A 27,803-nucleotide genomic window follows, 5' to 3' on the forward strand; every position below is an offset into this window, starting at 1 on the left:
TATCTTTACTTTCAAATTTGGAGTAAGCTCAGGTGAAGCTGAATCCCCACTGGAATTTACCCAAGTGGGATGTGAAAATGTTGAATGTCAATTAATGCAATCAGTAAGATCTGACAAAAGCTAGTTTATTCCAGGCATCAAGTAGCTTTATTCTCAATCTGTTCTCTTTCTCGCATTAATAAAGAAAGCCTTTGTGCCCACCAAGGAGAAAGAACCCCTCTTCCTCCTGGCTGGTCAGCCTGAGCCTGGGTCCACAGACTTTGAGTGCCGGCTAGATAACAGCTGCATGCACACCTTTCAGCGGGCATTGCTATTCATGCTCTGGCATATTTCTAGGCTAGATGACTAGCCTAGATGAGGAGTCACTGAATTCTGTGGACAGAGGGGTTTCTGAGAGAATAAACGGGCATTTGTAGTCTTAAAGTTATCCACCACCACACTCAGTGCAGATACCCTTATTTTTTTCAACTTTGGAAATTAGCAGTATATATGGGTGGTAAAGGGCACCTGGGTGGCTCAATGTGTTAAGCATCTGACTTGGCTCAGGTCATGATCTCACAGTTCATGAGTCATGAGTTCAAGCCCCAAGTCAGGCTCTCTGTGCTCAGCACAGAACCTGCTTCTTCAATTCATTAATGATGACTATTCATACCCCACTAATTTCACAGGATTTGCAGATTAATGTTTATTTATTTTTGAGAGAGGCAAAGAGACAGAGAGAGAGAGAGAGAGAGTGGGAGAGAGAGTGTGCGAGTGAGGGAGAGGCAGAGAGAGAGGGAGACACAGAATCCAAAGCAGGCTGTCCGCACAGACAGCTCTGAGCTGTCAGTACAGAGCCTAATGTGGGGCTTGAACTCAGGAACTGCAAGATCATGATCTGAGCCAAAGACAGACACTCAACAGACTGAGCCACTGAAGCGCCCCAGGGTTTGCAAATTAAAAAAACAACACTATTGTAGGCAATGGTCAGTTGTTAAAAATTCAAATAATGGTGGAATAAATGTAGGAATGGAGGTCTTGCCACTCAGGACATTTGCTAGACTTGTTGTGGAAAGATAAAGTTTGCATATGTATGAAGAGTCCTGGGGTTTGCAGTTCATTTACATATTCCTCTTCAGTTCTTTTCTTCTTGTTTTGCAGCCTCCTCTCCCTGTCTTCCATAGAAAAACACACAGCCCTTATAGAAGCCACTTGAAATACTGAAGTCCATGAGAGAGATATTTAGATAGACTATATTCACTCTGTGTATCTTAAAGCTTTACATCTAGAGAAGCAGGTTTTAGCCTAAAGCATGTCTGTCTGTTTATGAGCACATCCAGGTGACTGTGAAGATAATGGAATTGCTGATACACTGCTCATAGCTGCTTGGGTAACCGTTCTTTTATTATCAGGAAGGCAAATGCAATTTTTAAGATCAAAATGGACATCTCTTGGAAGCTACATTTATTACAAAAGGCTAAAGTGTCCACATTCCTAGGAATCAAAGGGATTCAAAAGACAGAAAAGCAGTAGTATTCAAGAGACAAAAGCAATTTTTGATGGACAGCAACCACCGCAGTAGGTGACAAGAACAAGAGGTAATTTAATTCTAAAAGTTACCACTCTGCAGGCTCTGGGGTTAAGCAAGGTGCCTGATGTGGAGACATCCATAGCCAGGGTCTGCCTGAAGACAATTTTGACTGCCACTGCAGGAACTGAGAGTACTTTCATAATTTTCACCATTGGAGATTTCTGTGGTAGCATTTTGAACCAATTTCTGCTGAGAGCAGGAGCCCCCCCTCAGCTACTGAAGTGGAAGTAAAGTAGGAAGCCATTAGGACTCAGTCACAATAGAGTATTTGGAAAAGCATCATGGATGAATTTTAACCCTGAGAACATGGCAGCCTCAGATGGTAGCAATCGGACTGTGGCTATTCTCCTGTCAGCTGACATCTAATGGCACTTCCACTGTATTTAGCGTTCTTTTGTATCCTTCCCCAACCCCCAATGTGCCTTTGAATCCCCCCAATAAACCCCTTTGCCAAGGCTTTCAGATGGTTAACCTCAGGGAAGTCTAAGGAACATCTCTCTAGCTGGGCCCACTTCTAATCCTTACTGGAAACTCCTTCACTTGTATCACTAAAGAACTCTTCTAGTAGTTTTGAATATCCTTGAAATCTTGACCAAAGCATTTGGAAGAGTGACAATGGGCCTTCATAATTTCTTCTCAAAAACTCTCCAGCAATTTCAGAGTAGGAAAAGGCCATCAGAAATTCCGGATACTTAAGAAGTGGGCTTCATTTTACAAAAGAAATCATTTGCCTCTCCCTTTTTATACGACTAGTCTTCTGAAATCCCTTTAGCTTTTCCCAAGAGTTTCTAGAGACTAGAATCAGAAGGAGCATTTTCTTGATGTTTATCACATATTTATTATAGTTGAAAGGATTAGTGTTACAGAAGTGGTTTTTATATTTGGGAGCTTCTCTACCACAAACTTTTACTGCTCATATATTAATGAAAAGACAGTATTGATTTTAATGCTTTTTGTTTTAATTTTTGAGAGAGAGCTCAGTGACATAGGGACAGAGAGAGGGGGAAAGAGGATTCGAAGCAGGCTCTGCGCTGACAGCAGCAAACCTGATGTGGGGCTCAAACTCATGAACTGTGAGATCATGACCCGAGCTGAAGTCAGATGCTCAACTGCAGAGTCACCTAGGTTCCCCTGCACCTTAAACAGAATCTAAGAAAGTAAGCAAAGCCTTGATCACAGGGTTTTTCTTGTCCTAAGAAAAATATGTAATAATTTTAAACATAAAAATTTGAAAGTGATCAAAAGGGTACAGTATGAGGAATAAATACTAGTGTGCCTTGGGTAATCTCTGGGCTAACTTTTGGAAAAAGTTCACTGTTCATTAATGGCTCTGAGAGTTTGTCAAACTAAGCTATATATATATATATTTTTTTTCTTTTTCTTGACATGCACAATTCTCATATTCATGCTGAAAAAAAAAGGATTTAACTTTGTAGAGACCGATAGGTTATTGGCTATATAGATATTGGTTATATAATATTGGTTATTATAGATAGTTCTCTTAAGACTATTTACTCCATATGTATCATATTGATTAATTCCCAAGCTTAAGTTACGGGAGCACATACTCAGAAGCACTGCCTTCCCTCACAATTCCCAAATAGAGTCTTAAATACTGTTTCGNTACACAGAATTCTTTGTTCTCAGGCTTACCAGAGATTTTGCCAAGTTCTACTTTGCTATTTTTCTTTGATATAGACTCTGTTTATCAAAGCTATACATGTTTATCTTTTCTCATTATATCCAAAAATATATTAGCTGGCCTGATACTACTGTTTCTGTATCTGCTACTATTAAATTCTTGAGCAACTACTAAGTGATTTATACTCTTGTTATTTTGAATCCTGGCAACAGTATAAGGTGGCTGCTATTATCATTCTCAATTGACATAAGCATACCGAGCTCAGAGAAATTAAATAACTTGTCAAAGGTCACTCATCTTTTGAGAGCGGAACCCAGGATGCAATCCCTGCTTCACAGTCCAGTCCTAAAACCTGTGGTATGTCCCGCTTCTCTCTGGTGCTTCTCATGTAGCAGAAAGGTAATATCTTTTTAGTTCCAGCATCTTCCTTTTCCATATAGATATTATTATTGTGAGACACTAACAGCACAAGGAATTGGTATTTACATATTTTGGCTCACCTAGAATTGCTACCTGTGGGATACAGTTGATTACTGAACAAAACACAGGTTTGAGTAGTGTGGCTCCACCTATATAGATATTTTTTGATACAGTACAGTGCTGTTAATGTAATTTCTTCCCCTTATGATTTTCTTAATGATATCTTATTCTCTAGCTTACTTTATTGTAAAAGTACAGTATACAATATATATAACATCCAAACTATGTGTCAGTTACTGTTTATGTTATTGGTAAGTCTCCTGGTCAACACTTAGCTACTGGTAGTTGAGTTTTTGGGGAGTCAAAAGTTACGCATGAATTTTTGACTGCACAGGGTGTTGATGCCCCTAACCTCTGTGTTGTTTAAGGGCCAACTGTGTTTTCTTCTCAAGAATGTGCACTCAATCAATATTTATTATAACAAACAAAATATCTGACAGAACTTATTAGTATGAACATCTGCTTTCTGGTTATCTGATGTGGCATATGGAATAACATATATTTAAATATCTTAAAAAACATATCTTTTAGAAATAATGGTTATTTCAGTATTATTATTTTAATGACCCTCATAGGCAGGGTGAGGAAACCACAGAATCTGGTGGAAGATCTCCCCTCCAGCTCTACATCCCCCCTTCCTTCCTTCCTTCCTTCCTTCCTTCCTTCCTTCCTTCCTTTCTTCTCTCCTTCCTATTCAACAACTATTTATTGAGTAGAAATTATCTGCATGTCACTTTTCTAGGTTCTGGGTATATAGCAGTGAATAACAACCACAAAAATCTCTGTCATTAGAAATGGAGTGAACACAGTCAATATACATACTAAATATCTAAATTAGATAGTATCTTGAAGGTGATAAATATGATAGAAAGAAGAGGAGACAGGCTAAGGGGAATACACAATGCTGATATGTGGCCACGTAAATAGCATGGCCCCAGGAAGCCTCTGAGAGCCTCAAGGTCACCTTCATATTATTTCTGCTAGAAATAATAATAATAAGCCTAATCCTCTGGTAAAGGATCCCAGCGTTATTTCAAGTTCCTCTTCATGAAGGGCCCTATGAGCATCCGTTTTCACCTAGCTAAGTCTTGTAATGGGTTTTAATCTTTATCTAAATGGTGTTTCCCCATAGATATCTTTGACAGAGGAGACCATCATTGCTGTGGCCAAACTATATCTTCTATCACTTCTGCAGCTATTTTAGTATTAACGTTTCAGTGATTTTCTTCAGTCAAATTCAGAATCAGGTTGATTTACAAGTTCTTTGACCAACAAGGAGTCCCAAGGTGACCCAAAGAGAATGAGTCTGTTAAATTAACTGTCAACTCTCCCTTCAAATTTCCTTTCAGCTCTCATCCAGCTGGTCTAGCTTAGGGTGAAAGCAGCATGACTAATTTTTCATCTAAGGCTTGTGCCTACATTTCAATTTCCAGGGATCAAACAAACAGACTCTTAATGGGAAATTGAAATTCAGGTATAATCCCAAGGTGAAAAATGAACCAAGAAACTGTGTGGCTCCGCCTGTTTTTTCATTTCGGATGATGTGTCAAGACACTGATAGAGGAAAATAAAAAAAGATAGGGATCCTGAGCTTGAATCATTTCTTATCCATCAGGCCTACAGGAAATGAAATGCTTTAATGAGAAAAAGTGGGTTTCTCTCTACTTTCTCCCTCCTTTTTCCCCCTGTTAGATTCATATGAACAATCAGAGGCTTGATAATTGACATTTAGGAACTGCTTTGGTTCATAAATAAATTAGGCCTTTTGCTGACTTCCTTGAGTATTAAACACCATATAGGTCGTATTCACTTTGCAGGAATCTCACTGTTGCTGATGAAACTCTAAATTGCTATGTCCTTGGACAAGGTACTTTTAATTAAAAGCTCAGAGGAGTCTCTGGCCATAGGAGCACTGAAACATTCCTGTTGATTACGATGGCTGGGCAGTCATCTGTCTAAATGTGTGTGGATCGGGTGATGTGGTGACGTGTTAGTTGCTGGTCATTTCCTATTTTAAATCCTATATAGTTTCAGTTGCTTCCCCTCCTGACCCCACACACACACATCTTTTTCTAATGGAACTTGGCTGCTTCTAGCTGAAATCCTACATAGTAGTCAATAGCAAATCATTCTTTCTGAGGCAGCTATTGTAAAGGCAGTTTTTACTGGCTTTAGCTCCAAGGCCATGATATATTTACAATGAAAGTTGATTTAGTGAAATCTGGAAGAATAGGAAGGGTACAGTATGTGGACACCAAGAACTTTTTAGCAACACATTTTTTTTTTCAGGTTTGCAATTTATCTTTTATCCACTACCAGACTTTGTATCTGACTTCATTGTGAAATAAAAAGAAAAACAAAATAGTCAGGCGTGAATTGAGCCCCACATGTATTTTTTAGCCTGAATGACTTTTAGCTGGTTCCTGTTTCTAATAGTTCAAGTGCAATGTGACAGAGAGGCTTCTCTCCCTACTCTTCACCGAGTGGTGAGCATTTGAGATATGTCAGCTGGATAGTAGCGTCGAGTGCTTGAGGAGGTCCTGTGTAAACTTGGGGGCTTATGTTTTCAGTGTGCCAGGCTGGTGCCAGAAGTTTAAAGGAGAAATGGCATTATAAATGCCATGTGTAAGGGCACTTACACGAACTACATTCTTGGGTTTACTAATTTTCTTTCCTCAGTTCTTAACAGTTCTATAATAATTGTTAAACTGTGTGTGTATGTCTGTGTGTGTGTATTTTAATCTTACTGTAGTTAGAGGTAGTGTTTTTGAATACTTTTTACTTTCGGTGTTTACTTACTGACTATATAACTACACTAAAGGAGAACATATAAACTAAACGAACCCCTAAACTTTTTTGAATCTTAAGTTAGATTGCAGTTGGTATTATTTAAAATGTCCATTTTCATGCAGTTTTCTAGTTACTTATTGGTCCTCAGCAGTGGTTAAAGTAGAATTCAAGGCTCTCATGTAAAAATTGTAGAAGGGAACTCTAGACTTTGTTAATTGCAAACTTAATAGAAGCAAATCACACACTCCCTCTGAAGGAGGTCAATTCCCCAGGCCTTGCGGGTCTCCAGAAGGCCACTGTCAGTATGAGTACTCACTAAGAAGTGGGGGTAGCCAGTTCACATTGACCTCGCAGTGGGAGTCCAGGAATGTTAAGACTTCTCCTCTTGCCATAGATGCCCCCAAGAGTCGGGTCCGGATGAGCCCTTCCCTTTTCTTGGTGCGAACGATCCTTACTTTGGAAAATCGGGCCATATATTCTTCTAATTTATCCTTCAAGTGTTCTAGGAAGGAAAACAGAGAATGCAAAGAAAGAACACAAAACATTAATTGCAAAAGAATTACTCATGGGTGTTTATGCATTAAGTGTATGTGAATGGACAATCTAAGCTTACATCCATTTTTCTCCTCTCTTCATCTCAAGGGGAGATATTAGTAAGATTTTATGCCTAGAAGTTTTTCTACTTTATATTTTCCATAGAGGTCCATAAACTACAAATACTGCACTTTGTTTGGACACTGTAGAAGACACTGACACACCAGAGCCGTGCCAGCTGCTGCCATGCTTAATCCTTGCCAGCATTTGCCAAGATGGGCATTGGCCCTCTGGTTCTTGTGGTGGAGAGTCAGATGAGCATTCCAGCATATGGGCTCTTTTCAACAAGGTGGTTCTTTCCAGCAAAGTCATGTCTAGTTTCAGTGTTTTGAAAATAATGAGTGTAAAACCACAAGAAAAAAATTAAATCCTTCAAATCAGTAAGAACCAAACAGATTTTTCCTCCCACAGGGTAATATCAAATGAGTAAGGAAGTTCAGCATCTGGCTTCTGATTTGAAGTGTAAAAGTAACTGACTTGCCGTTAAAATTAGATGTGAAGAGGGGAAAGCAGATAGATACTCCATAATCATTTTGAAATGAGCTATTCAAGGTTAGAAAACAGAAATTTAAAAATGCCTCTTTGCCTAATTAAAAACAAACTGTGGGAACAAAATTGAATCAGGTAGCTTATTTACAGAGAAAAAACCCATCTCCTACGGGCTGTGATAAAATGCATCAATATCTTTGATCTTTAATGTCAAAGAAGTATGTTTGGTGTTTTTCTGTGGAGTATGTACTCCTATAATTTACATCTTGTGATTTTCACTCTCTCCTATCTAAAACATTAGGAGGGTTTCACTGGAGTTTCTAACAGGTACCATCTAATGTCACAGACACAGAATCTTAGTATACAGTATGTTCTATAGCTCCACTTTCAAACTTTCTCCACGTGTGTGCAATCAAAGGCAATATTATTACTAAGTCTCCTCCTATGATCTGTAGCAATAGGGATTCATATAAGGATTTATGATTCCCTTTCCTGTGATTCAATTTAACAAATGTCAGAATTACTCCTATTGGAGTTTCTCCATACCTGAGAGTTTATTCTTATTATTTCTTCTTATTAAGTAGTGTTTTTTTTTAAAAAACCCTCAATTTCCTTTTTTTCGACTGCCCCATAACTATGTTTTACAAATGGATCAAGTAAAAAAAATACTTAGCTTTCTAGTTTTTCCTATACAAGAATATACCAGCAGGGTCTTTCACGAGTGTTTTAGCACAAAATGGGTTCCCCTCTATTTTGTTCTTCCTGTAATGAATAGTGGTATGGAAACCAGACTACATAGAGCAAAGATTACAGATCTGGAGTCAGAATAGACCTAGGTAGGATGTCTGTGCCGGTGAAACATATGAACAGGGCATAGCCTGAATTTCCTCACTCACAAAATACAAGGAATGGGGAGGATTTTTTCCTCTTAAAGTGCGGTGAAGGGTCAGGCATTTGGTTAGAAACTGGACAGTGTTCATTCACTAAACGTTCCCTAAGTCAGTAATGGGAGACCTCATAAGTCACATGTAGTTAAGAAGAGAAAAAACATTTTTAGCTGGAGAAATGCCTTTGAATGTTAAGCCTAAAAGATGAAAAATATAGAATTTTTATTTATTGGTGAGATTTTGATAATTCATCATCTTCTATTTATTGAAAATTCAAAGAATGAAAGCAATAAGTGAACACATATTATTTTATGTGTATTTATTGCTTATTTGACCAGCAATAAGTTAACACATATAACTTTATAGTTTCTCACCCAAAAGTCTGGCTCTAAAGTGTCTCTGTCTCTTTAACACAGGTGTGCTGCTCGAAAGCCCTGGCTTCTGCCCTTCCTTTCTTTACTGACTCCTCTCCTGTTCTCCTATGTGCAAGCTACAAAGAAAGATTACAAAGGACTGTACAATACGGTGCCACCTGTGGATAAGACTGGAGCTACTATTACTATTTTCCTGATAGGGAAATAAAGCAGAGACCAGCAACCCAGTCATGCAATCAAAGGCAATAAGTAAGTGGCAAGTGATTAACATTAGAGCTCTGTATATGTCAGTCTTTTTTTTTTTTTTTAACATTTATTCGTTTTTGAGAGACAGAGAGAGAGACAGAGCATGAGCAGGGGAGGAGCAAAGAGAGAGAGAGAGAGAGAGAGAGTCTGAAGCAGGCTCAAAGCCACTGACACTAGATCATGACCTGAGCCAAAGTCAGATGCTTAACCGACTGAGCCACCCAGGCACCCCTGTATATGCCAGTCTTAAAAGAACTGCATTCAGTCAGGGTTTCCCACCATAATAAATATTTAAGAAGACACCATATTCAGGGTGTCTGGGTGGCTTAGTCAGTTAGTGTCTGACTCTTTATCCTGGCTCAGGTCATGATCTCATTGTTCATAAGACTGAGTCCCGTGTCAGGCTCTACACTGGGATTCTCTCCCTCTGCCCCTCTATATCTGGCACTCTCTCTCTCAAAATAAATAAACGTTAAAAAAAGGTAGTCTCATTACTGTAGTAATTACAGTAGTCTCATTACTGTAATTTATTCAAGCACTGAAATCCTTCTGTATCTCCAATGTACAAACAAGTGTCATTCTATACAAGTTTATTGGTAAATTGGTTGTTTGGACCACAGAAACATACTGTCACATGGAAACAGTGTCACAACAGCCACTGGTGACGGAAAATAGGTCGTGAACATTTGTGAAACCCACCAAAACAGTGTTTGTTTTCTTTCATTAAGCCTCACTATTCTTTTGTCGAGTACTGTTGCCAGTCTCCTCTGCCTCCTGGCAGTCTGGGGTGCAGTTATGCCTTCCTCCCTGATGCAGGGGTGCAGTTATGTCTTCCTCCCTGACCAGGACTAACGGGAACTCTTGGGAGAGAGGAGGCCTAATTCTCTGTAGCTGCATTTTCGGAAATGGCTCTAGTAGATAGTCCCTTCCCAGGGGGTCTAACTCCAGAATCACAGGGTTGCTGATTACCTGGGAGCGGTTGTCCCAATTTCAGTTTCCGATTTCCAAACTTTTCAGTTTATACCAAATTCTCTGGAACTCAGGGGAAGACTATTATCATGCTTCCTTTCCCTTTAGGCACATTATCTGATTTCTTTAATCAAAGCCCATTTTAACATAACTAAAAGAATTGTATGGCATAAACTCACTGAGCACAAAAGGTTTGACCCCAAATAGAGTCCCCTAATTGTTCAAATCAATTCTTTTAGTTTGAACTTTGCAGTAATCATCGGGTTGATTTGCCTTGGAATAATGATCTGGTTGACTGCCCTTGTGAAGGGTCCATTCTCTTTCAGTAGTTCAGTCCTTTTTTTTTTTCTTTTTTTTAAAATTTATTTCTAGGAGAGAGAGAGAGAGACAGCGTGAGCAGGGGAGGGTCAGAGAGAGAGGGAGTCACAGACTGAAACAGGTTCCAGGCTCTGAGCTGGCAGTCAGCACAGAGCCCGACGCGGGACTCGAACCCACGAACCGCGAGATCATGACCTAAGCGAAAGTCGGACGCTTAACCGACTAAGCCACCCAGGCGCCCCACAGTAGTTCAGTTCTAACCTCTAATTACCCGTAACTCACAATGAAGACAGGTATCATCAGTCTAATGAGTAAATTAGACTCTCATGCCAGAGAGTTACTGGGGATGGTGGACATGGTTTTAAATTCAAAACATTTTGTATTTCTTTTGTATGAACAATTTTTAGATTTATTTCTAAAATATTATTAAAATGACTTTAAAATGATTTTATATGATTTTAATTCAAGCACAGTATCTTTGAAGATCCCTTTTGAACCTCTTTAATTTTAAGTAACTACAAGAGCATTTATGGCATTTTTATGAAACAGGCATATTTCTTTAGCAATAATGAGACATTTGTAGAACCTTTAAATTTTTTTTGTCCCTGGCTAGAGTAACTGGATGGTATCCCAACAACCTGGACAAGGGAACACAATTCCAAATACAGTTTTGCCAGGCTGTATTATATTATTGTGGGGCAATAATAAATGAAAAGTGGTACTCGGGTGAAATTTCGGTGTCTTGCTACTGTGAATATTGAAGTTAGCAGTTTTCTCAATGTATTTTCCTCTTTATTTAGTGATTTGACTTATCCTTCATAAACTTACATGGAGAATATATCATTCACTTGGATATTTAGTGTTAGAGGTAGCAACTAAACACTAAAAATCACCTTCAATTATTAGCACAGTCAAAAACTGAGTGCGTGGGTTTTAGACATGTTGCCAACTGGCCACATGCCTTTGGGTGAATCACTGTACCCCATTTAACCTCATTTTCCTCAGTTATAAGGTGAAGGATCTTACACATTCCTTCTAGGTTTATGATTCTTTGATTTCCCCTGTGAAGTTTTACTTGTAGGCTAGATCTAACCCTATCGAGTACCTAGGTTTTTTGTTTTTTTTTTCTCAAAAGCTTCCTAATGGTTGGTATTTTGGTGTTCCTTTGGGCTGCATGTCATTTTTAAAAGCAAGAGTCAAATCAAAATAAAGCTAACACATATCAAAGATTTCATCAAAAAGCGAACTCTGTGGTATTTTCTTTGGTCAATACAACATCTGTCTAATCTGCAGTTTGCTGTCTGTAAGACTGTTACTGGTGTCAAAATAATGACTTTGAAGCACTATAAGTTCATCAAAGATTTAAGTCTGTTCAATAAGTTATGCTTATTATGTCAGAAAAATATAGTAACAGGGTTTAGACAGCTTTCTAGTCTACCTCTGAGGAATTGTTTCCAAGGGGACAGATAGTCCAGTGTGTGGTCAGTGTGTCTCAAGTGGAAGACCCACCAAAGGCCAAGCAAACAGTTGTCCTGTCCCAGCAGCTCACGGAGGCTCAGCAACTTGTCCAGCCTCTTCCATATCCTTTTAGTTCCCTAATTTACACCCTAAGGAGAGGGCAAGAGAGGCAAGAAGATACTATTTATCTGGAGGTAAGGATTTCTATATTTAATTACATACCTACGGAGATGAAATGCCTTTGATGTGTATACTTTGTTGTTGTTGGAATATAAGATCATATAGAATATGGGGATATGTCCTAATTGTTATGAGTTCTGAAATGTAATGGAATATAAATACACAATAACATAAATATCTTCCTTTTCTGGTTAATCCTCATAACAAAAATATACTAAGTCCAACTCTCAGTATTCTAGATAATTTGAGGTTATATCAGAGTGACAAGAAGTACTTCACAATTAGGGAATATAAGATATTCTTCTATTTTTTTAAATCCACTTGGCATATGTCATGAGCATATTTTAACCCAAAGTAGCAATGTTCAGAGTAACACAGCAGGACCCCTAGAGAATCTTTCTACTGTCTTTTTACATCAGAGAAACACAGGCATTTCTCAGAGATTTTGGTGGTTGGGTTCCAAATCACCACAGAAAAAGCAAAATCACAATAAAGCAAGTCAAATAAATTTTTTTTTGGTTTCTCAGTGCATATAAAAATTTTATTTATACTATCCTGTAGTCTATTCAGCATGCAATAGAATTGTTTAAAAATTATGTATATACCTTAATTGAAGAATGCTTTATTGCTAAAAAGTGCTAACTCTTAGTGAGTCGTTATTTTTTTGCTGATGGAGGGTCTTGCCTTGGTGCTGATGGCTGCTGGCCAAGCAGAGTAGTGGCTGCTGAAGTCTGGGGTGTCCGTGGCAGTTTCTTTATATAAGTCAACAATGAAGTTTGCTGCGTCAATTGATTCTTCCTTTCACAACCCATTTCACTGTACTATGTGATACTGTTGGATAGTATTTTACCCTCGGGAGAACTTCATTCAAAATTGGCATCAATCTTCTCAAACCCTACTGCTGCTATATCAATTAAGTTTATGGAATATTCTAAATGTTTGTTGTCATTTCAACAATCTTCCCAGAACCTTCACCAGTACTAGATTCCATCTCAAGAAACAACTTTCATTGCCCCTCCAGAGGGAAGCTGCTATCTGTTCAAGTTTGATCACAAGCTTGAAGCAATTCAGTCCCATCTTCAGGCTCCACTTCCAATTCTAGTTCTGTTGCTATTTTCATCACATCTGCAGTTACTTCCTCCATTCAAGTCATGAACCCCCCAAAGTCATCCATGAGGGTTGGAAACAACTTCTTCCAAACTCCTGTTCATGTTGATAGTATGAATACTTCCCATGAATCACAAATGTTCTTCAAGGCATCTAGAATAGTGAATTTTTTCCAGAAAACTTTCAGTTTACTTTGACCAAATCCATCAGAAAAATTACTGTCTATGGCAGCTATAGCCTTACAAAATGTCTTTCTTAAATAATAAGGTTGAAAATCAAAATTGCTCCTTGAACTATGGGCTGCAGAACAGATGTTGTATTAGCAGGCATGAAAATGACATCAATCTCACTGTCCATCTCCATCAGAGCTCTTGGGGTTAGTAACCAGGCACACTGTCAATGAGCAGCCATATTTTGATAGAAATTTTTCTTTCTGAGCAGTAGTTCTCAACAATGGGCTTAAAATATTTAGTTAACCATGTTGAAGGAGATGAGCTATCATCCAGGCATTGTTGTTCAATTTATAGAGCACTGGCAGAGTAGATTTCGTGTAATTCTTAAAGGCCTTAGGATTTTCAGAATGGTCAGTGACGATTGGTTTCAACTTGAAGTCACCAGCTGCATTAGCCCCCAACAACAGAGTCAGCCTGCCTTTTGAAGCTTTAAAGCCACGCATTGACTTCTCTCTAGTTATGAAAGACTTACATGGCATCTTCTTCCAATAGAAGGCTATTTCATCTTCACTAAAAATCTGCTGTGTAGTGTAGCCACCTTCATTAACGATCTGGGCTAGATCTTCTGGAAAACTTGCTGCAACTTCTACCTCAGCATTTGCTGCTTTGCCTTGTACTCTTCTGTTAATGATGATGGCATCTTTTCCTTAAACCTCATGAACCAACTTCTGCTAGCTTCCAACTTTACTTCTCTCCCAGCCTTCCTAGTACTGAAGGGAGTTAGGGCCCTGATCTGGATCAGAGTTTGTCTTAAGGGAATGTGGTGGCAGATTTGTCTTCTGTCCAGACCTCTAAAGTTTTCTGCAAGTCAGCAATAAGGCTGTTTCTCTTTCTTATCATTCGTGTGTTCACTGTGGTATCACTTTTAATTTTCTTCAGGAACTTTTTCTTTGCATCCACAAACTGTGTGATGTAAGAGGCCTAGCTTTCAGCCCATCTCAGCTTTTACATGCCTTCCTCACTACACTCAATCATTTCTAGCTTTTGATTTGAAGTGAGAAACATGTGACTTTTTCACCTGAACACTTAGAGGCCATTGTAGGGTTATTAACTGGCCTAATTTCAATATTGTTGTGTCTCAAGGAACGGGAGGCCCACGGAAAGGAAGACAGATGGGGGAACAGCTCATCAGTGCTGCAGTCAGAAGACACATTTATCTATTAAGTTCACCTTAGGTGGGTGGGGTTTGTGACATCCCAGAACAATTACAATAATAGCATCAAAGATCTCTGATCACAGAGCATTATAATGAATATAATAATAATGAAAAAGTTAGAAATATTATGAGAATTATCAAAATGTGGCATGGAGACACAACATGAACAAATTGTGTTGGAAAAAATGGCATTGATAGACCAGCTTGGTGTGGGACTATCACAAACCTTCAATGTGTAAAAACTGCAGGATCTGCAAAGCACAATAAAGTGAAGCACAGTAAAAGGAGGTGTGCCTGTCTACAGATTTTAAGCCTCTCATTGAACTCCAGTAAATGGTCAATCTCTTTATTTTCTGGTTGACCACACTAAACCTGTCCCTTTTGATAGCATTCAAATATAGACATTTTGCATTATCTCTAGAACACAAAAAATTCAACCAAGGAAGCAATTTATGAAACCATATTCAATTACCTCTATTATGATTTCAACTGAGTTCTATCTCTGAATGTCCCATTTTTTATTCTTAAAATATGCAAGGCATCTGAAGTCATTTGGGAAATAGCTGGGGACACCAAACTTAAATAAATATGTAGACAAAATGTATTCCAGCTCATATGAAAAAAGAAAAGACAGAATTAAAATGTCACCCTTTTGCAACCCCCAATGAACCAATGAAACAAGCCATCAACAGCTGTTAACATCATAAAAGGAGCTACAATCACCTATTTATGTGCCTTCTAATGAAAGAACACATCACTGCCTATGAAGTATTCTTGCCAAAAGGATTAAATGAATTTGAGCATGTCTTTAGATCTAACAGCCCATTTATAGGAAATAAAGGATTGGAGAATATGTTAAATGGCACATCAGGGAAATAATCATCAAAATTCAAACTAGGGGAAGTTCCCCAGGGCAAATGGTTTGACTTCTTCAACAAATAAAACAAAAGGAAAAAGAAAGGAAATGCGAAGAGAATCCTAAAGCTGAAGAGACATTTAAGAAATACAGTGTATCATCTAGTCACACTGGGAGAATCTAAGATGAGTCCTGATTCTAAGATAGAGTTGACAAATAAAATGCACCCTCTGGTATCTGGGAACTGGTTTGATGCTCACAGCAAGGCCGATAGAGTTGACAAATAAAATGCACCCTCTGGTATCTGGGAACTGGTTTGATGCTCACAGCAAGGCCATCTTGTCCTTTGTTGGCAACAATCTCACTGAACATTAACACCTAGCAAGGTGACTCAGAGACCATAATAAAGTGTGACAAAAACAAGATCACTGTGAAACCTACAATATACCAAATATCCCCCTTTCTTGGCTAAAATGGTGGCTGCTACTTTTGACCAATTATATTTTCATCAAGTTGTGGGAAAACTGAGATTTTTTTCATAAGAGGTTCATTGACTCCATGCAATCACAGGAGGAAAGAATTGAACACCATTTATCACAGGTTTTTTGCATTTGTTCGGGTTACTTTTTCAAAGACGTTTATACAGCAAAGAGATGTAGACGTCAGAGATCCTGTTCCTCCCAGAATCAAAGGGCAGGTTTATTTATAGGCTTGGAAGGTAAAGATAGTGTCTTCCTCTGCATGCTTGCTGCCTATTAAAAAAGATTTGAATTCCCTAAGTTCAAAATTCCTTTGCTATAATTCACCCCACTGCTCTTACATCTGTGCACATCAGCCTGGTGCCTGGGTGACTTGGAGGCAAGGAGAATTGACACAGGTACCCCGATCATCATGCGGCTTCCTGTGCTGTCAGCACTAAAGTTCATTGTCTCTGACCCAGGGATCTCATGTCTCCTACCTCCTTAAGACAGTGGCAGGCCAACTTGATAACTTGTAGGTAGTGTAAAATCTCAGATTGTTTGCAGTTCTTTACCGGGGATGAGGAAGGCCACTGATGAAGGGTTCTTAAACATTCCGCGGCAGTTTTGGAGTTTTCTGATTAGGGCATGGAGAAAAATCTAGGGGAGGCAGATGGTGCTAAGTACACATGCCAGACTATCCACTTCTGTATCAATTGAAGAATATAAACACTGACTGGATATTAAATGACACTAAGAGTTTATTAATTTTTTTTAACTAAGCTCCATGCCCAAAGTGGGACTTGAACTCATGACCCTGAGATCAGGGGTCTAATGCTCTAGGATTGAGCCAGCCAGGCACCCCCAGACTCTTCACTTCTTACCGCCTCACAGCCTAGCTCTGCCCAGCTCAGCTGAGCTCCACATCCCCCACCCCCACCCCACATCTTTTCTGTTATATTTTCCTCCTGTTAAATCCTTTCAGTATCTGAAAACATCATTGTCCTCACACAGAAATTTCACAGTGAAAAATAGTGAGCTACGTTTACCCGGAGAATTCTGATACTTTTCAATGAGCTGCTCTTAGAACCCTGCGTTCCCACATGGACAATAGGGGTGGGGTACATTTCAGGGTGGGAGCTTCTCTTGGCAACCCAGGGAAGACTGGATACTTGGCAAATTCCTTGGGATCCCCTCTCTCTCTCAATCTTTCTCTCTCTCTGTCATCTATCATTTAAAGAGCACTTGAATTTTGTATTTTCAGAATAGTTTTAGATGTGTAACATGTTCAGACTAACACAAAAGAAATAGAATGCCAAAACACCTATTCATTGCCCTACCGTGTGGTCCCTTATTGAGTAGTGAACAGGCACAGATCTAGTGCCCAGTGTCATTCAGGGAAAGCTCCCTTCTTCTCCATGTTTAGGATTGCAAATGGGTTTAAAATCTTCTGTGAAATGCTCTCGTATCAAAGATTATTTGTATACCTTATGAGTAAAGGCTCTAAAAGTGAAAAAAAAATTATAAGTGCCACCATACATAAAAGGGTTAAGTACTTTTTCAGAAAAAGTATTTTTCAGAAAAAAAAAACTGTGTGTGTGTGTGTTTGTGTGTGTGTGAGAGAGATATCATCAGATAAAATATTTATTTTATTTGTCGTCTTTTATATTCAGAGCATATACTTTAGAGTGATTTTGTAAGGGGGTAAATAATTGATTACTTCATATAAAATATTTTGGCATTTTGGTATTAGTCTAAACACTGCCTATACAAATGTATACATATACAAATGCCTACACAAATGTAGCGTATCTGTAATATAGCTTTTACTTCAGTTCACTTATCACAAATTGAATTTATACATTCATTACTTATGTCAGGTTTGAGAAGGTAGTGTATATTTAGCTATCACAGAAATATTTGTATTCTATTTTTCCTTTTCCACAGTATTTTCTTAAGGTCTATTTAAAACCTGTTTTGTCTGATGTTGCAAATATTTTTCAAATAATTCATATTTAGATTATATGATATTTTTATTAGAATTTGATATTTTTCTAAAGTCATGGTAAATAAAAGACTTTTGTGAATAAATAAAAGTGACAAAATCTGAACATAATTTATAGTTTGTAACTGTTCCGTTTACATGAATATAGAATGAGAACTTTGTCTTTTCTCTAAGTCAAGCTATATAAAACTTACTGGATTAAAATATTATTTTCTTTATATTATTTCTTCTGGTGCTGTAACGTCTGCTTCCAAGAAGAAAAAAGATATAAATGGAAACTGGGAAAAACTCAGGTCTTTTCTATGTAGTACTATTACTGAGTATTTAGAACTCACTGCAAATTGATGCATTTCAATATAGTGGAAACACCTCTGCTTTTTAATAATTCAGTAGTTTTATTAGATTTTAAACATTCAGTCTATTACTATGAATAGGACATGTAGTTTACAAGTTTCCATTTGCACCAACTACCTGATAATTCAGCCGAAATGCTCAAATGTAAAAATCTTGCCATCAGCATTATAAACAGTTACTGGTTCCATATTACACTATTTGAACCTGAAAATATTTAAGAATTTTGTTGAAGATGATATTAGGCTTTAGTCTATAAATATTAGAGAATATTACTTGTAATTAATTAATTATAATTAATTGTAATATAATTAATTGTAATATTAATTGTAGAAAAACATCACATATGATGAAATTTTTAAATTAAAAAAATTTTAAAGCCTCATATAAATCACATTTGAATTATCAATGTAAACATAAGAGAGCAAATCTGTAGATGATCTAGATGAACTTAGAGATTTTCAGGTTTTTTAAAAAAATTGCATTAAAATACACAGAACATAAAATTTACCACCTTAAACTCTTTTCAAGTGCACAGCTCAGTCAGTAGGGTTAAGTACATCCACATTGTTGTGCAGTCTCCAGACTTTTTGACCTTGCAAACTGAAACTCTATACCCATTAAAGAACCACCCCTTTCCCCACGCTTGGAAAACCACTATACTGCTTTCTGTTTCTATGAATTTGACAACTCTAGATCCTCACACAGTGGAATCATATGGTATTTGTCTTTGTATCGTTGGCTTATTTTACTCAGCATAATGTTCTTAGAGTTTACCCATGTCGTAGCCAATGCCAGAATTTCTTTGCTTTTTAGGGCTGAATGTTCCACTGTATGTATATAAGCATCAACAGGGCTATTGATAAGGTGAAGTCCCTGCGCCCAGTGAAAGCGAACGCCATGTGTATCAAATCAGCATGCTGTATTTTGTTTATCCCTTTATCTGTCAACGAGCATTTGAGTTGTTTCCACCTTCCAGCTATTGTACATCATACTGCTATGAAAATAGGTATACAAATAACTCTTCAAGATCTTGTTTTCAATTCTTTTGGAAATATGCTCCCAAATGGAATTACTAGATCATATGTTAATTCTACTTAAAATTGTTTGAGATGCCACCATACTTTTCCAGCACAGCTGCACCATTTTTACAGTCCTATCAGCAGTGGGCAGGGTGCCTATTCAGTTTTGAAGTCCTCGTGATCCTTTTTGTCAAATGCACAAGCAAATCATGTTTCAGCGGAAAGTGGAGGAAAACTCTAGCCAAGGTCTGATAGCTACCTAGAAGTCTTGAGAGCTACAAAAAATATTTCCCCACAGTGACTCTTTCGAATCTACCAAGTACCAAATATTTCGTAAAGAAAGAAATGTCTGTGCACTGACAATGATGGATATTTTCAATATAGACGATAACCACTATCAAAGGAAGAAAGCATCATAGACACCAAAGTTTCAGGACTAAAATTGCACGTGGAAAGCCTCCAGACTTGTTTCACTTCCCCCACTGCAGTCTAGATTCATCAAGAATCCCACATTTGAAAACACCCTACTTTCCAGTGTAAACGCTCCTTGTACTTACAGAGTGAACATCTGATTTGCACAGGCCTGGGCTGCTTCCTCTCTGCACCTCGTCTCCTCCAGCTCTAGTTGTGTGGCCTGTGGGCTGCATCTAGTGCCCTGCAGTCCACCACCTTCTCTCAGTCTCCCTTTTCCATTATCAATTGTATCGGGGAACTCAATGGCACTTTGTATTTACAAAGTCTTAGTTAATGAATCCCTTCATATTTACCAAATAAATCCCAAATATCTTATCTTCTCATTCTTCCAAGAAAGCTCACGTCTTAACTCTAACCAGTTCCTTTACTCTCTCAGGCTGTCACAAATGCACATTTTGTCAGATAATTTGTCTTGAGATATGAGGCAACAATGTTAAAAAGCATATTTAACTAAGAAAAAACAACAACAAAAGAACTAGTATATTTATGCCTTTACTCTTATGGGTAAAAGCCTCATTTCATGCATTTCTCAATTTTCTGGCTACTTCAACAATATCTTAATGTATTTTGCTGAATATAAGTTTATGTGATTTTAAAACTGATTATTTTTGTATTCCAACATTAATGCTGTTATTAATTATGGGTTTATTTGTACCCACATGCACATTCGCAGTTTGGCTAAGTAGCCTTTTGTGAGCTGGTTTGATTCCTAACGACCATCTCTAAAAATTGGGACTAAGAGTAAATTTTCCCATAAAGATGATTAATGATTTTTGGCACCTTGTTTTCCCAAGACAAAATCAGGATGAGAAATGAAAACTCTGGGCCTAAACAATTATGGGGTAACGTGAGCCACGGCAACAGGACTATTAATAAGGTGAAGCCACTGGTCCCAGTGAAACCTAATGCTGTGTTTATCAAATCAGCATGCTCCATGGAATTCACTTCTGAATTTAAGGGATTTACAAATTCATTTAAGCAATTTTTAGAAAACTCTAAGTGATAAAAAACCAAAGCTGGGATGCCTGAGAAAGGGAGAGATTGATCTTTAGCGAGTGAACAGGAATAAAATTCAGATAGAACAAAACAAACAAAAACCCCCCAAAAGACAAATAAACAAGAATGTCATATACCAGCACAGATATCAAATGGAAGCAATAAAATCTCTGCCCTTTTGAAAATACTTTCAATTCTGCATTTCTTCCAGCTGAAAAAAATCCTAGTACGATTCACATAGACATTCTAAGTCACCTTGTTTTTCTTCAGTTTCCTTAGAAGCATCTACTGGAATTACTGGGTGGGAATGTTTCATGGGTAGAATTACAGGGACCTCAAATCAGCATGTGTGCGAATGATTGAATAACGTCACCAAGAGCTGCCAAAACAGCCATAAAACCTGTGGGATTTGGCTTGACTTCACAATAAATAAAGACAAATTGTAAACATTTCTCTAAACTATTCCTTAGTGTGAGAAAAATGCTATGTCAAAATTTCAATTTAGATGAGACCACAACTAAATTAAATACCTGGGAATTGGTCCTGTTCCCAAGGCTACTGAAAGTCCAAGTTTCTAACAATAGTCTTGTACTGCAATATAGAAGGAGGCATGCAGGAAATGGGCTGTCTGCCTTTGTTGAGGAAAACTGACCTGTTTAAGGTTATGTCCTCTTAAAGAATTGCTCCATTTCTTAATAATGCTATTACATAATAAAAAGGAAAGGGATCATGTAAGATATTATCTTGATTTAAAGTTTAAAAAAGAGAATATTGAGAGTACCAAAAAAGTGTCTCATATTCTTGAATGAGAGAAACCAATAGAATAAGCAGCGACATATGACAAAGTAATACGTGGAACAAAAATAATTTTTACTTTAACTGAGTACTTCTAATACTTTTATTCTAAAATATATTCATTCTAAAATGTATTATTAGATCCTCTGCACAGACAAGAAAAAATATGCTTATTTACAAATATGAAAAATGAAGGTCAGAAAAATTAAAAAATATGCCTGAGCCCGCACCTGCTGGCTCAGTCAGAGGAACATGTGACTCTTGATCTCGGGGTCATGAGTTTGAGTTCCATATTGGAAGTAGAGATTACATAAACAAACAAATGAACAAACAAACTTAAAAAAATTGTTTTCCTAAGATCATATAGTTAAAATTGTGTCTGGAATATTGTAAATACTTAATAAAATATCATCAATTATGAGTCTGGAAAGAAAGAAAATAAACTTGAACCCAAATGTATCCATCAGGAATCTTTTAAGTGTAAGGGAATTTGATGCTTATATAATTATTATAAAAGACCTGGAAGAATTATGAAAGTGGAAAAAAGGAGAAAAAAAATCACTAAGAGTTTAGCACCCCAAATCAATCACTTAATAAGCCAGACAGAGAAAGACAAATACTGCATGGTGTCACTTATATGTGGAATCTTAAAAAAGAAAAGTCAAATTCATAGATATAGAGAGTAGAAAAGTGATGGAAAGGGGCTTGGGGTAGAGGAAATAGGGAGAGGTTCGGAAAAGGTCACCCACTTGTAGTTATAAGATGAATGAGGTCTAAGGATCTAATATAAGACATGGTGACTATGGTTGATAACACTGTCTTGTATAATTGAAATTTGCCAAGAGTGTAGAACTTAAATGTTCTCACCCCCGACCACCCAAAAAGGTAAATAGGTGAGGGGATGGATGTATTAATATACTTGATAGAGGAAACCCTTTCACAATGTGTATATATATCAAATCATCATGCTGTATATTTTGCAATTTTATTTGCCAATTATGTCTTAGTAAAGCTGAAAAAAGATCACTGTTCATATTTTCCTTTATTTTTTGTGCTTATATTTACAGCCTACTCGTTCTTTTAAATATAACATTGAAATTTTCCATGTTATCTTAAAATATTATTTTAAATGTGCCATAATTTTTCCTTACTGTTGATTTAGGTTGTTAATATTATTACAGCCATGACAAGTATAAATAATATGTGATGAATATTTTTGTGAATAAATGTTTTCTGATTCTATAATTTTCCTTAGTTGAAGTTCCAAGAGCTGAAAGTGGTGCATCACAGGGCCTGACCCTGTGTAAGTGAACAGCTTGCACATATTACCTAATTGGAAGAAGCCAAAAAACTCTTTTCAGCGGAAGTCAAAGAATTTGGAGTGGCCAAGGGGAATTAATGGCCATAAAATCCATTCCATGCTTTGTTGAAAGAGAATTGAGACCACCTCTCACACCATCAGATTGTCAAGGCATCAACACCTCTTCTTATTTGCTCTCCTGTTAGATAGAATGAACTATCTGTGCACCCATATAAGGCCATCCTCTACATTTGTGCACTCAATCCCATCTTTTCTTATCTGAATAAGAACATGGCTCTTGTAGATAGCCCATCTTTCCCTGCGTCCTCAGTTTTTCGTCTTTCTAGTGAGTCATTCCATCTTCATGCAAAAATGTTGCAATTTCCTTTTCTTAAAAACAAATCTTCTTTGATGCACACCCTCCTTCAGCTTCATTTGGGTTCATGGACTCCCTTTTCCCATCGGATTTGTGACTTGCTGTCTCCACCTCATTTCCTCCCACTGTCTCTTGCCTTTCATCCATTCATTCAACCCAGTCTTTGGAATCTGTACAGGATAGCATTGTGCTAGAACACGGTGGTCAGTTACTGTTGGAAACTGGCAAGACTTTTGTTTCAGAGGAATTCTTCTGCAAAGACGTAGCTCTTGTTGAGAGTCAGAGTAAAAGGATGCAAGGTGAAAAGTGTGGAGGTAGGGTAGGGAAGGACAAAGGGAGCTATTACCAAGAAAATGATTTTGGAATTCACTGACAGAGAAGAGAAAATTGGCTCTGAGGCAGACAGGTCTAATTGTGAGCACAAAGTACTTTTGTGGTCGCCCGCAGAGTTGATTCTGACTACGATTCATACTTGGCTGATACATCCAGGGAAGCAGGAGTCATGAAGAAAGGATACAGGTCCTGGAAAAATTCTGAAGTGGTGAAAACCCCTTGCTTGAGTAATTGAAAGCTAAACTGGACCAAGCACTATGAAATATAATTTGGCCCTCTTCTCCAGGGAATGGAGAAAATGATCTAATAGGCCTTTTCCATCTCTGCTTTCTGTGACCTCTGGCTGTTAACATCACTTTTCCTCGTTATGTCAAAATGAATTGCTTATTTACCACTGAACTCTAGAAAGCATTTTTTCTCCCTAGGTAAGACAACAACCTAGCATTTGCTACATGCACTTCATCTCAACTTAATCAATGTGCCAAGGAGTCATTTTAAAATGGGTAATATTATTTCCAGGAAATTTTGCTTACTCGCTGGGTGAATACTTTCCCTTCACTGTCAAGCCACAGCTCCCCCAAATCTTAGAAGAAATTCCCAAGAGAATGTAAGATATATTTGCAAAATGGGAAGCAAAATGAAGTGATATTGCCTTTAAATTGCCAATAGCCTCCATAGCAGGATCATTTATTAGTATTGGAATCTGCTCAGGCTAGTTTTTGCCATGACAGTAAAAACTGAAAAACAGTGATGCAGGATGACTGCATTTATATTCTACAGTATTGCATAAATTTCTCTTTTTTGGGCAGGCAGAAGGAATAGAAATTATTTAAATTTCTTATGAAGCAGTAAATAAATGGTGTTTCTTGGAGATGTTATATATATATGCATATGTATATGTGTATATATATTCTATACACACATATACATATATGTATATATCACTTTTGTCACTAAGAATAAGTGAAAGGTGCCTCATTTGTAATTTACAAAAAAAAAATCATTGTTTCCTTTACAGTCTTGATTAAATGAGGCAATAAATCATATGTCTAAAACATGCCAGGCATCTGCCAAGGCAAAAGTTGGCTCAGAAAGTGACGAGCACAGAATTGTAGAGCAGTAGGAGTTTTATAGTCTGTCACTGGCATGACAAGTAATGATAAAAGGTAGCGTTATGTCTCCTCTACTGATATAGTCCAGCCACATATTTTCTACTGTAATTCTTTTGTTTGGCCCTCTTTATCTTCATTTAAATGGGATGCATCTCCTTGAGCCAAAGCAAAGACATATATTTTCCTTGCTAATGAAGTGTCTCCCATGGTCCCAGGATTATTTTCACACTTGATGAAGTTCATGTATGGAGGGGGCCACGGTCAGTCAGTGTGCTGCAGATGGAGACAGACATGACGTTGGTTTTTCTACTCTCTGTGGACGGACAAGCCTTGCATTGCTGGAGAGATTTGTTTTTCCCAGTTACCTTATAAAGATCATTTAGGCTGTAGATTCTGCCTGTCCCTCAAAATTTATGTTAAGCCAAATCCCTGTTTTTGAATTTGAGACAGCACTCTCTAGTTATTTCATTAAGTTGAGAATAAACAAATACAAATAAAAGATATTAAAAATTAACTAATTAAACTAAAAATTACCACATTATGGTCAATGTTAGAAAAACAACGCTTCTCTTTGAACAACCCATGAACAAGTAAAATGTAACTCAAATGTAGTGCGAGGCAGTAATACAGTGAATGGTGGGAAACGTAGGACACAATCTTTAGGATTTGGTAGTTGACAAATTCAGCAGAGAATATAGTAAATTCTCAGATGGGAAGATAATTAGCACCTCAAAATAGTGTTCATTTATTCAAAGTGTTTGATATAGATGGTATCAGGGAGGATGCTCGAACTTGAATTGGATGAGTAAGATTTGCATGTATTAAGACGATTACTGAAATTATCGAAGGGCAAGGAAGGAGGAGTCCTGAGATGGTCTTTTATTATAAAAACACAATGAGGAGCGCTTAGGTGGCTTAATTGGGCTTAATTGGCTAAGCATCTGACTTCGGCTCAGGTCATGATCTCACAGCTCGTGGGTTCAAGCCTCATGTCCGTTCTGTGCTGACAGCTTGGAACCTGGAGCCTGCTTGAGATTCTGTGTCTCCTTCTCTTTCTCTACCTCTCCCCCACTCCTGCTCTGTCTCTCTCTGTCTCTCAAAAATAAATAAAGCATTAAACATTTTTCAAAAAACACACAATGAAAATGAAACAACTGACCAAACAACCAACCAAATAAGAATCCCTGCTTGGATAGCCCTTTATGAAAAATATGCTAAACTAGGCAATTATGTGAATCTAGAGGAAACCAAAAACATGAAAACAAGCCATGTTTTCTATGTTCTCTTTTTCCCCATAGTCGCTATAAATCCTAAATATTTTCATTTTCATATTGATATTTTTGGAAGTGAAATAATACATGCACAGGCAAACTATTTAATACAAAGATGTGTATATTGAAAAATAAACCCACTTCATGCTTCCAGTACTCCATTTTCCCTTACTAGAACTAACCCCTTTGACTAATTTTTTATCTATATTTTTAGGATATTTTAGGCATAAAGAATAATATGTATATATATGTGTGTCTGTACACATATATACACATATACACACATATACATATAATTCTATATATTCTATTTGCCTAAATATCCTACAGATACATATAAATTACATATTGACATAAACAAAATATATAAAAATTATTATATATATACATATAAATATAAATGGATATCTACCATAATATTTTAAATGCAAAGGGGATTTCTTTTGAAAATCTGGCCCTATATTTTACTATTAGCCAAAGAAATACCCTTCATTTATTTATGCTCATTAAAATTTTTTTTTAAGTTTTATTTTATTTTTTCAGCGACAGAGAGAGACAGAGTGTAAGTAGGGCAAGGGTAAAGAGAGAGGAAAACAGAATCCAAAGCAGATTCTAGGCTCTGAACTGTCAGTACAGAGTCCAATGTGGGGCTCAAACCCACAAATGTGAGATCATGACCTAAACTAAAGTTGGATGCTCAACTTCCTGAGCCATCCAGGTGTCCCTATTTAGGCTCATTTTCTACGTAAGACATAATTCCTTTTTTCACCGTATGGTTCTGGTGAATTCTCATGAAATCTAACTAAAAATTATCAGCAGAAGGATCATGAAATATCTCAAATTGTTCTGATACTCTATATTATCCTGAGAGAGACACCAATCTGGAAAAGCCAAACCAGTCTGTGGCACCTGGAATCTGTACCATCTAGGTCCAGATCTTTGGATCAAAATCTCATGGACAGAAACTTGCCAAGGTTTCTAACAAAAGTCAACTCCTAGTAAAATGTCAAGATAAATACCAGAGTAGCAGAATCCAATGTGCCTTTTTAGTTCTTTATTAACTCCATAGCTAAATCTGAATGGGAACAAAAAAGGCAAGTCACAAATATTAATTACAAATACATAAAGCTATGTTATATGAAATGACACGTTCAGAAAGGTACCTACAAGTTATGCGGGCAGTTTTTTTTTTTTTTTTTTAACGAAAATGAGTTCCAAGTAAACTTTAGGATCACAATGGGATATTAACTTTTCTCTGAGAAGGAATAGTTAAATCAGTTCAAGTAAAAGGTATGTTTCATGGGACCCTAAAGCAGGATGGGTAACTAGGTTGTCCTAAAATTCATCTTCATTTTATAGATTTGAAAGCTAATGATTTTGGAGGATAGAGAGAGAGGAGACAGAGGAGTCAGAGAGAGAGGGTGACACAGAATCCAAAACAGGCTCCAGGCTCTGAGCTAGCTGTCAAGCACAGAGCCCGATGCGGGGCTCGAAACCAACTGCGAGATCATGACCTGAGCCGAAGTCGGATGCTTAACCGACTGAGCCACCCAGGCGCCCCTGTCTCTTTCTGTTTCTTGACCTTCTGGTTTCATCCTATTGTGTTCTCCATTTTCTTCCAACCCAAAGGGTTTCTCCTGCATATCCAGCATAAATTCCATGGTTCAATATCTGAATGAACACTATCGTTTCCCTTGCCCTCACATTTCCTCTGCACACACTTGGCCAAACTTTATCTCTGGATCATAGTTGTGTGCTTCATTATTCCTAAACTAAAGTAGCAGAGTTGATGAGGAAGAAAAGAAAACATCTGTGCATATGGGCATCACCATAAATTGACATACTTCAGTCTCAGCTGTGTCCTTGGAACCAAGCACCAGCCCTCTCACTCGTTGGGGAGCTCCTCTTCCAGTTCTCTTTGATGAATAACCTTCACCTGTCCCCTCAAGCTACTCTTCAGT

General features: G+C 37.5%; 1 protein-coding gene across 1 annotated transcript in view; it reads right to left on the minus strand.

Annotated features, from left to right (window-relative positions):
* GALNTL6 (polypeptide N-acetylgalactosaminyltransferase like 6) overlaps window positions 1-27,803 on the minus strand; it is a 1,147,170-nt gene that overhangs the window by 202,610 nt on the left and 916,757 nt on the right. Inside the window, exon 5 of the mRNA XM_077779662.1 lies at window positions 6,799-6,984. Coding sequence (XP_077635788.1) covers window positions 6,799-6,984 — 186 coding nt within the window. The remainder of the gene's footprint in view (window positions 1-6,798; window positions 6,985-27,803) is intronic.

The sequence above is a fragment of the Crocuta crocuta genome, unplaced genomic scaffold (genome assembly GCF_008692635.1).
Source record: "Crocuta crocuta isolate KB4526 unplaced genomic scaffold, BGI_CrCroc_1.0 scaffold158, whole genome shotgun sequence".
In the NCBI taxonomy this organism is placed as follows: Eukaryota; Metazoa; Chordata; class Mammalia; order Carnivora; family Hyaenidae; genus Crocuta; species Crocuta crocuta.